Below are 12,500 nucleotides of genomic sequence, written 5' to 3' on the forward strand. Positions count from 1 at the left end.
ATGTTGAGAAAATGTGTGTAACTCTCCTCTTTCTTTCGTTTGACGTTCTTCGCTTGTCCAATCAATCACCTTTTCTCCGTCACGAGCTTTTTATGACCCTTTATTAGGTAACTCGCAGAGTCATTACGCCACATTTCCGCGAAATTTCGCACATTCCTCTCGCACTTTATCGGTCCATTTCTTCTTCGCTCCTTCATTCAACATTCCATGTATTTTTTTTTCCTCTTAGATGATTTTCCCGTTTTTTTTTTCTTTTCTCTCATTCGGACCACATAACTTTCTCTGAGCAATTTTTTTTTTTCCGCTGGCGTTGTTACAATGTAAGCCTGGTTGCTCATTAAAACTGCTTTAACACACTTTATCTGTGAGTTCAGATATTCTTGTATCTATAAAAAAAGAAACAGAGAAAAGAATTAATACGTACCAGAAAGCTTTGCCTTTTGAATTAATCAAACCGGCTGACACGAGTTTGCAATTTGCGAAAAATAATGACACCGTCGTGGCATATTGGTCTTAACACTTGCATTGCCCCGTCACCAAAGGAATCATATTCTTTTGATTGGTTTTAGACTTATGTTGTCTTAATTAGGGCATTAAAAGATTGGTACAATTTTCTCTCCCTGTATGCATACTGTGTATATATGTAGCCTACCACACACACACACACACACACACACACATATATATATTTATATATATATATATATATATAGATAGATAGATAGATAGATAGATATACATATATATATATATATATGTATATACACATTATATATATATATATATATATATATATATATATATATATATAGATAGATATACATATATATATATATATATGTATATACACATTATATATATATATATATATATACATATCTTGTATATTTAAATATATATATATATATATATATATATGTATACATATATATATACATATATATAATCTATATATATATATATACAGTATATATGTATATGTATATATATATATATATATATATATATATATATATATATATATATATATTTATATTTATATTATTACTTGAATAAATACTCAATTTATTGCCTTAATTTAGATTCTTAATACAATCGATTTATCAATACCTTTAGATGATATGAACATATCGAGATTTTTTGGGGATGATATTTTTTTATATATATATTTTCTATATTATATGATTATTTCTATTTTCTCTACGGAGATATATTCAACCTTAAAACGGACGTCATTATAGATATTTGAAATATTAATTGTCTTCTCTGAAGTTTATAAATCATTATTATCTTTGTTACCGTAACCACGGAGATGTGAGTTCATCATGCAAATCAACATAGTTTTAAATGTAATTTCTATAACATGGAGATTTTTTCTTTAAACTTCACATTTATGCTATATATATGTATATATATATATATATATATATATATATATATATATATATATATATATATATACATATATATAGCATAAATGTGAAGTTTAAAGAAAAAATCTCCATGTTATAGAAATTACATTTAAAACTATGTTGATTTGCATGATGAACTCACATCTCCGTGGTTACGGTAACAAAGATAATAATGATTTATAAACTTCAGAGAAGACAATTAATATTTTAAATAACTACAATGACGTCCGTTTTAAGGTTAAATATATCGCCGTAGACAAAATAGAAATATTGATATAATATAGAAAATATATAAATAAGAAATATCATCCCAAAAAAATCTCGTTGACATATCCATATCATCTAAAGGTATTGATAAATCGATTGTATTAAGAATCTAAATTAAGGCAATAAATTGAGTATTTATTCATATAATAATCTAAATATCAAAGTTGAAAAATTAAATAGTTTACCAAATAAAAACACAATTAACATGACCTACAAATGATAGTAGATACATTCCATTTTAAGTTCATGGTTTTGTACGAATACACGCGTTTTGTTGAAAAAATTACGTTTGAATGTTTGGCCCTGGGAAGCTATCTGGACCCCAAATTCATAAATCGTAAATGTGAAAAGATTAGAGAGGCGGCAATATGAAGTATCAGTTGTATCTATCAATAAATTTTCTATTTGATAATTTTGTTTCTTATAAAAGTGTTATTTGGGTCTAAAAGTGAACATTCTTCTGTTCCATATATGTCTAATAGACTTTAGAAACAGAAAAGCGAAAATAGTGTTAACAATAGAAATAGCATAAGAGTAGGCACATAAAATGTTGGGATCTTAGCACAGAATGGAAAACTTGAAGAATTAGAAAAGGTGATGTAGAGAATGAACCTAGATGTTATAGGTTTAAGTAAAGTAAGATTGACAGGAATTGACAAAACTGATAGTTAAGGAATAACTTTCTTTTATTCTGGATTTGATAAACGAGAAAGGAGAGTTGGCATAATGGTTAATACAACAATATCAAAATGTATACTGGGGCACTAAGCAATATCAGAAAGCGATATATTGGTGAAAATAAAAGGACATCCATTCAATATAAAAATAATGCAAGTACATACACCAACACAAGAATTTACGGAAGAGGAAGCAATTGTAGAAAAAGGACGTAAAGACACAGTCGGACCATACGGACTGGATGAAAGGAACTTCAAAGTAGAAAGATTAATATCAATATGTGATTTGAAAAATCTCCAAGATTACTATGGACATGAAAAAGCCCCGGAGACGGATGTAGAAATCAAATTGACTATATCAAAACTAATAAAAGATTCAGAAATGCTGTACTGGACACAAGAACATATCCAGGAGCAGACTGCTGCAGCGACCATGTGCCGGTGGTAACAACACTAAGGGTAAAACTAAAGAAATTATTGAAAAGAAAAATGAAAGAGAGAATGCAACTAAAACACCTAGTGACAAATCAACAACTAAAAGAATTATATAAAATTGAAGTGTTAAACAGGTATAATGTACTGAACAGAGAAGAACCACTGGAGGAGGAGAAAGAGCTGGACAGAGACTGGAGAGTCATACAAACAGCCCTAAAAGAATCAACTAAAGATCTAATCCTCAGATAGGAAAGAAGACGTCGTCAGAATTGATAAGATGGAAGAAAGAAGAAGGAATAAAGAAAGAAATCCTCAATGATATGAGGAACTAGACTTAGAAATTAGACAAGACAGAAATGTAACACAGCAAAGAAAAAGTAGAGGAATGAGAAATGAATAATAGATATGAGAGTATCCACAAGAAAATAAGAAAAGTGATGGGGCGAATGAGAGAGACAAGAGGGAATGTGATTAAGAATAAAGATGGAGATAACGTATGTTCTCAAACGCTGGGAAGAATATGTGGAGGATCATTTTGAGGATGATAGAGGTAATAGATCTTGGTTGCATATACCAATGAATGGTCCAAAATTACTTGAAGAGGAAATAGTAGGTGTAATGAAAAAGTTAAAGAAAGTCAAAAGGCCAGGCTATGATGGGGTAGCAATAGAAATGCTACTGACAAGTGGGAATTTTGGAATTAGAAAAAATTCCAAAAGAGATGTACAAATCCATCTTCAGTGCTATCCCCAAGAGAGCAAAGGCCGGTAGAGTGCAGTGTACACATGACCCTCGAGTTAATAAGAATAATAACAAAAATGAAATCAAGATTAGTATTGAATAGAATAAAAAGTAAAATAAAACCAGAAGTTGCAGAAGAACTGTGGATTAACAGAAGGGAAAGGCATCAGAAATGCAATATTCAACAAGCGCATGTTAACAGAGATGGCAATAGAGGTAGCAAAAGATGTTTTTATGTGTTTTATAGACTACGAAAAGGCATTGACAAAGTTAGACACCCCCAGCTTTTAGAAATTTTCAAGAGCTTAGATATTGACGGCAAGGACATTCGGCTAAATACCAACCTTTTATTGGAGTCAGGAAGCTACAGTTAACAACGACAATGATTTAACACCATGGATAGATATAAGTCAAGGTTGTGTAATGTCACCAGACCTCTTCTCTATATACGGAAAGATCATACTGAGGAGTATAATAGGAAAGGAAGGAATAAGAGTTGGAGGAGAAAATGTAAATAATATTAGATTTGCAGATGACACTGTGATAATAGCTGACCCAAAAGAGAAATTGAAAACACTTCTTGACAGTTAAAAGCGAAAGATAGAATATGAGACTAATAATCAACATGAAGAAAACAGAAGTGGTAGTAGCATAAAAAAAAACTGGGGCCTCCAAATATCAATATCATAACGCAAGATGTAATAAAGAAATAAAAAAGAATACGAATAGCAAAAAAATGTATTCTACAGTCTGAAACCCTTATTGAGAAACCTACGAGTATATATGATCCACACTTACTTATTGCTCAGAGACGTGACCATTAAACAAGAATTTGAAAAATAGAATAAATGCAGATGAATATTGCTTTTATAGAAGTATGTTGAAGATCTCATGACTGAGAGAGTAATAAATGAGGAGGAATTGAGAAGAGGGAATCCAGAGGAGTAGGCAGATGGAATTTCTGGGACAGGTAATAAGAAGAGAAAAGATCGAACGTTTGTACCTTACGGGAAAGATAGAGAAGATAAGAGCAAGAGGCCGGCAAAGGAAACAGTTTCTGGTCAGCTTACTGGAGGATGTAAATGAGAATGTAACAGGTGGACAATTTATACAATGAGCTATAGGCAGGACCAGGTGGAGGCAATTGACAGCCCACGTCGAGGACATACCACCTCGATCGATAGATAGATAGATAGATAGACTATGGTTGACTGTATAACTTTTATTTGATGTTAAACATCTAACATATGGGGTGGGTATACACCGTAAATTCTGCTAATTATCTCAAGCATAATATGGAAGGAATCAAAGCAAGGGAAGCGACACGCACCAACAATTTTACTTTTTTTCTACTATCATCCAAAACTGAACCATTTCTTATGGTGTTACTAAATTTATAACTGAAAGCAATGTTTAATCTTTCTTTTTTTTATCCTACTGCTATTCAGCATATTCGCTATGCACTTACTGAGACCCTAACGAGATCTGTCACTTCTGTCGACATGTTTCTTACAACAAGTGGTATGGCATCCATAAGGTCATTAGAACCTTCGGTTCACTTTTCTATGATATAGCTATTATTTTTAAATGGGCCCTTTTACTTTATTGACCATTTCCACTTTAGTGATAAATAAAGGCTTCTTCTCAGATACTTTGCTTGGAAATTCTTGAAAAATCTTAATTACTATAAGCTTGTTAGACACAATTGAAACTATCTATCTATCTATCTATATATATATATATATATATATATATATATATATATATATATGTATACATATATATATGTGTGTATATATATATATATATATATATATATATATATATATATATATATATATATATATATATATATATATATTTATATATATATATATATATATAAATATATGTATATATATATATATATATATTTATATATATATATATATATATATAAATATATGTATATATATATATATATATATATATATATATATATATATATATATATATATATATATGTGTGTGTGTGTGTGTGTATATATATTCGAATAAAGAACGGTGAAGAATTAAAAATATAAGGGAAACTACGGTAACTTGTGAGGAAGAAATTAGAATGCTTGTCAAAATGAAACTGGAGAAATAAAACAAAACAAAAATAAGTGAATATTTTTGAACAAAATTTTATTTCGTTTGAATATCTGTGCTAAATAAATTAAACAAAATGTCAATTCTTTTATCTTTGAGAGATTTTGCTGTCTGTTTACCACAGATATTTTTATATCTCCTGTTTGAAGTGTAAAAAGATTAAACATCTACGTTTGGAAAATGAATTTTTTTTTCGTTTTATCATGTTTTGCTTATAATTTTATCATAACCCTGGTCATGGTCGTTATATTCATCAGAAGTTAACAAACTGTGATCATTCCTCTTCAACCTTTGTAAATGTTTCACTTGTTTTTTACCTATAAAGCCAAGGGGAAAAAATCATACTCACTGGAATAGAATCACATTAAAAAAATTACTCAACTAAAGAGGCAAGAAGTAGACATATTCCCTTTAGGTATACTTCATCAAGCTAATTTTAGACATTATTTTTTTTTTCTAGGTTTTTGTTCAAATGAAAAAAGCTGACTCACGGAAGTATTCTCTTATTTTTTTTTCTATATCTACCAATTCCCTCTCACTCGTATACTTATATGATACTTTTTTTATGAATGCTCTCTCTCTCTCTCTCTCTCTCTCTCTCTCTCTCTCTCTCTCTCTCTCTCTCTCTCTCTCTCTCTCTCTCTCTCTCTCTCACCTCACAATTTGAAAAACCAGTGTTCAAGTCATGTACCCTACAAGGCACAGCGAATCCAGTATGCCTCTGTTGACCTGAGAAGTTTTATATGCACTTTGGTGGTTAGTCGGTTGTTGTTGGTAGCAGCTGGAGTGGAGAGAAAAAGTGAGACGAAGAGAGATAAACGCTATGCCTGAGTGAGCATTGCTACGTTAAAATGTATAAGCATCATAAGGGGAGGGCATCGACAAGGTCATTTCATGCAGCTGCACCCGTGAGAAACCATTCATCAGATGCCGCATTCATTAATAGTCTACAGGTTTCATATTACATACACTTTCATCACGCAAGAACAGTCACTTTAAAAACTACACGTAGTTTTGTGGTATTATTCGTTAACCCTTTTTTTCTTTAATTTTCTGTATCCTATCCCTATAAATTGACAACAATAAGTTACTGAATACCTTCATGTGTATTTTGGTTACACATATAAGGATTCGAACGATAAACGAACACCGCTACACTATCATATTGTATTATCTTTAGATATATTCATTTATGATTCAACCTTTTAACCACATTTTCTTCCGTCTTTTTTTTTTAGGTCGGTCATCTTGGTCGTCGACGGAGTGCTTCCAGCTCCAAGTGACGGTTAGGTCGTCTGAATGCGGAGAAGGATCTTTGTGTTCAGGAAAAGGCATCTGTTATGCCAATGCCACAATGGTAAGTGCTCATCGTTGGTTTGCTGCCAAACTCAGCATGAAATTTGCAATTTCAGGGAGAGGAATATCACAGGTAGGATAGTCAATAAAGAATTGTCAGAATTATTATGATAACATAACAGTAAAATAAGCAGAGCCATTATAATCTGGTGAACAGTACCTTGCTCCTCAGACTCGATGAGCTTTCATTCATTTTGCTATCGTCCTAGTTTCTATTTATCATCAATACTATTCTCATGAAAATATTTGCTGTAAAATATTTCCTTTTACAATTACTTTCAAACTCTTTTATCAGATTTTTCAGCATTTCAACAGCGTTACTGAGACAACACTACATCGCCTTTAATCATCAGTCACCTCACATTCCATTCAAAATACATGTGGATCACATAACATTTCCCGTGTATCTCCTCCGACTACCTGTTAAAAATTCGTAAGGAGCAGTCTCGGTATGTGTCAAAACTTAAAGATAATACCTTATCATAAGGTGAAGAGAACGCTTGCTTTTCTTGAATTATTAGAACTATAATATCATGAATATCATGGAGATTTTTTTATGATTGATGTATATATTTTTTTATTCATATCGAGATTATTTGACAATTTATTTAATAGCTATGATTATCCTTTAACTAAAAGCTTGTTTCGCATGTACTTGCTCTCTCATGATTCACCTTCCTTTCTTTTTTTTTCTTAACTTTTCCGTTTTATTGTTTTTATTACAGTTGAATAAATCATTTTCTTGTTTTGCTTTTAAAACCATTCCATGAGAAATAAGTACGTAAAACGATTAGTAATTAAGAAATGTTCTAGTCCCCTTTCTATCGAATATAAACAAAATTGTTCTTTTTTTCTGTAGACGTAATTAATATACTAACACCTTATATTCTGAGTGGATACTGAGGAAAAGTCTGCTAGAAATTTACGCCTCAGTCATTTCTAAGTGTAATTTTTCTATGTAGAATTTGCTGGCCTAATTCATCGTTTTTTCCAAGTAGCTTCTATCAATTTATTCAGAAATCTTTATACTGAATTATCAAATCTATCTCTATTTATAATCTATGTATACAGATATCCAAATATATAACAGTAGGCAATTTTCTTCTCGGTAACAATACGTATATTTTTGTATGGAAATTATATTTCCCACAAATGTTGTCTTCCCAACTGCATGATGGAATTAATTTTCCCATATAGTGAAGAAGATTATTTTTTCATACCTTAAATATTCGATTTTTCTTAAGAAAATTTATTTCTGAATGTATCACAAATGTATCCAGTAGAATTATATATACGATGAGAACCATATGCAAAAGTGTATTATCTTTTCAATATGTAGGCCTAGAGTCTGCTCCGAGAAGCAAAAGCCCATAATGTCAGAAAGAACTAAACCTAACAAGAACGTGTGACAATCATTTGCCAATTAGAAACTTACAAACGCTAAATCTCGAAGAAAGAAACCATCGTCGGTAGATCCCACCAGTTAATTGAATTCAAAAACTTACTTAAAAAAAAAAAAAAAAAAAAGACATCTAACATCTGCAGAGACTTTGTCTGAGAAATATCTATGCAAGACATATGCTGAAAATAAGATAACCCAAAAGGATTTAAAGAATAGACTTCAAAACTGTTCTTATTAATTTTCAGACCCATTTCTCTATACCAAAGAATAAAAAAAAAAAAGGTCCCAAAAAGTCTTGCAAAGAACTTCTCCTTCAACAATTCTTAGAAATTAGACGAATTTCATCATCAAGTTTCCCAAACTTCGTTAATTTTTTCCCATCATTACCGCCCTTTCCTGTTGTTTGGGACTGAACTAAATTTCACTATCGCCAATTTTAATTGTTTTCTAGAAAGAGTCATATTGGAATTGAACGTTTGAAGCTTCAATATATGAAAGTAATAAGCCTACTCAATATATGGGGTGAATGGGTGTGATTTAGTACTTTTAATATGAGTTTCTTATAATAAATATCAGCATTTACATTTTTAGGAAGTTTGGGCAAAAGCATTTTATAACCTATTGGTTTTGAAGAGGAGTAAAATGAAAAAGACGATATTCTAAGTATTCCCTTTTTACTAAATTGGTCATGGACATTGCTAATTGAGAACCATGATAAATATATCCAATCTCTAAAGATCACTATGATTAGTAGCTTCATCCTATTTTCTATTTATTAAATTTGACATTTATTACCTGCTTTAAAACAGAATAGAGACTGTGAACCTTTAATAAACTACATATGATTATATTTTGAGTCAAAATCTTTATCACATTCCTCAATATCGTGTTGTGAGACAAACTCGACAACATTATTGTGTTTTGTATATTTGAAAGATTTGGTACAGTAAGGAATAAAGTCCATATATGCTTTTCCGAAATTGTTACTCTACTACCTTTTCCTATCACATTTTATGAAATCGCTTAAAGTCGATCTCTGGACCATATTGACATTCTTTGCATTTTGTTCCATATCAAATTCTCCGAAATTAACTCTGAAACATTTTATTACCCATTTTATTATCTGTTTTATTGTGTATTTCCAAATTTCTAGGCATCTGACTTTTCAAAACTGCATTTTTTTTCTACCTGATAATGACCTTTGAAACTACCAGGTGTTGAACTTTGGAAATGCTCTATCATCGTTTGTATTTTCTTTTTCATCATGTTTTCTGGAATTTCTACCATCTTCTAGAATTTTATCTTATCCCATTCATAGAAATTGCTGGGAGCCATGCTTTAAACAGTCAATATCCTATATACAGTGTTCTTTGTCATATTCTTCTCAGTTTCCAGGGGTCACATTCTGAAATGTTTTATCATCTTGTATATTTCTTTCCTTAGCACTGGTTTTAAACGCAAAGAAGTGTATATGATAGATTCATAATGAAATCTTTTTCTCGAAATTTCAAGGTTATTGTATTATTATTAGTAGTAGCAAATATTTTAAGCTGGAATGCATGGGCTCTTACTTGCGGAATAGCCCATAACAAACATGAGATAGATGGAGTGTCATTCAACACACGAAGAGAGAGTCAAGGAGTTAGGGAGTGGGAGTGAGCAAACACCCTTTGAAACTGAAGCTAGTTCCAGCATGAAGATGAGAGGGTGTCAGTAAGGGGTTGTTTTATCGTAGCAAGCGATGCAAGTGTACCAACCGTGTGTCACGCATCGAAAATAGTAACGACATTTCATTTTGTGTATATATTATGCTCGTATCTTCGCACTCCCCTCGCTATAACATTGAACCGGAAATAACGTGTCTGTTTTTCTCACCGTTAACTGTTAAACGGTGCGGTGTCGGTTAAACAGGAAATTTCCTGTTGCATTGAGTTTTTGTATATAAAGGCGAGTGTTCTGTAATAAAGATACTCAGTTGCTTTCACCCTGCCTTGAGTCACAGCCTTCTCTCGGCTCGTTACACAAGGCAATTAGACCTCAGGGTGTCAGAAGTATCTCAAGTTTTAAGCCTCAGTGACTGATATGCTACACTGTTAAAAGTTTGGCGTATAAAAAACGGTAAACATCCTGGAATAAATGTTACCAGGCATTTACCGTTTTAAAAAAGGATATATTAACGTAAAGGAGGAATATTACGGTCACCAACCCTTAAAAGATAATAATAAAGTAGGGTAAAAAGTACGGTCGCCTGTATTTTAATGAAATATGGCTGAGAACAGTATATTTTTACGGAGAATTTCCGATTCAAGTTACGTTTTGTGTCACATAGAAAAGTTGGTGTTTTTTTTAGATTTACTTGAGTAATTCGTGCTTTGCTTTAATGCTGCTATTACGAATGTAAATGTCGATATTGGACCTCTCTTCTATCGACAGAAGCGTAACAGTCTTAACTACGTCATGCATAGATTATGAACATCTTTGCGTCGACAAACTATTATATCTATTTCGTCTTGTAGATAAAGGTAAAATAAATTTTCCTTCAGTCAAAATTTCACCAAATTTGAAACCTATATCTATCATGTCGAAATAGGTCTCATATATGTTAAGGACTTCCAGAAATATTACATATAGCAGCAGGCATTTCAATAAAGGAAATCAAAATGTCTGAATTCCTACGGTCGATAATCATACGAAATCATTTTAATGTATCGTTTTCATTTAAAACTTAAAATGTACCCAACTTAATTTCGAAGGTATTGTTACGGGTGGCCAGGTTGAAATTATATATCAGTTAGATGTAAAATTATTCGAAAATCATACATTTCTCCTAACAACATTCATTTTCATATTCATTTTTCTAATAAACGCTTAATGCGTGTTTGTCAGCATTAACGTGTAGCCTATTGATTTTGTTATCTATACGTTTTCATTTAGGAAAAAGATATATTCAATTTTAGTTTCGAGTACTATTATAGTAATATGTTTCGTGTTTAATAAGAAATAATAGCAGAAAATTTTCATTTCTTTAAGTTGAATAATAGAAGAATAGTCTAATCATCTTTTTTATTTGATTCTTGTAGGTGTAAATAAATATTTGCGTGGACATACTTTTTCATGGGTTCCCTGCACGAGGCTTCTAATGTTTAGAGGTCCTTCCTATGATAAAGTACCGTTTCTATTAAAGAAAATCAAAAGATTCTCATAGACTGCAATATGCGGAGCAATGGTCTGAATTATACCGTTAGTTTCTATCAAATGATTTAGTAACACTTTATTTCATAACAGCAAGTTAAGTTAAAGTTTAATCTACTGAGTAGTTTTAGTCTACTTACTATACAGCGATTATGCAGAATTCTTATCACCTTCTTTCGTTAAATACCTTGAAACGAATAATTGAACTTGGCTTAAACAGTTATTAACACTTCACTACCTAAGAACAGTTCGAGTACAACCAAAGATTTATATTATCGAAGAGATTAAAGATATCAGAGCCTAAGGAAGACGTAGCTTTCATCTGTCATCCGAAGGACGGTCTCACCTGAACTTCCAGAGATGTTTCCTCCTCTAATCCAAACCAACCTTTATATACCCATCCTTGGGTAGTCATTAACGGATAAGTATCATGTGACACTTCCTAATCCCTTAATGAAAACACTTTTACGAAGAAACCAAAGATAAAACAACATTTCAGAATCGCGGCTCTTTTTAGACGTCACTTCTGCTTGAACTTCCACGTATTACCACACGTGTTCGATGCTAATCCCTCTAGAATCTTCCAGATTTCCTACGTATCATTAGATTTTCTCCCACTGTAATAAAATACGTTGCATTAGATTTATATGTGCTGTAGTAAATTCATTAAAAAGCATATCCTTCATTTGCGTACCCAATATATACAGTATGTGTATATGGCCCTGAGCAATTACATACCAATAACTTATAATGACGATGAAAAATAAACATATATACTACTATTACTACTCATATTAATGTAATAAGTTTAAGCTCCTAAGTCATATACGACATAATGCTCATATCGTGAGATTATTTCTAACATGAGATCCCAATACCATCACTTTC

General features: G+C 31.5%; 1 protein-coding gene across 1 annotated transcript in view; it reads left to right on the forward strand.

The window, feature by feature from the left end:
* The window catches only part of LOC137619481 (uncharacterized), a 992,898-nt gene that overhangs the window by 872,611 nt on the left and 107,787 nt on the right, over nt 1-12,500 (forward strand). Inside the window, 1 exon segment of the mRNA XM_068349542.1 lies at nt 6,901-7,019. Coding sequence (XP_068205643.1) covers nt 6,901-7,019 — 119 coding nt within the window.

Source organism: Palaemon carinicauda, chromosome 26 (genome assembly GCF_036898095.1).
Source record: "Palaemon carinicauda isolate YSFRI2023 chromosome 26, ASM3689809v2, whole genome shotgun sequence".
NCBI classification, from domain to species: domain Eukaryota; kingdom Metazoa; phylum Arthropoda; class Malacostraca; order Decapoda; family Palaemonidae; genus Palaemon; species Palaemon carinicauda.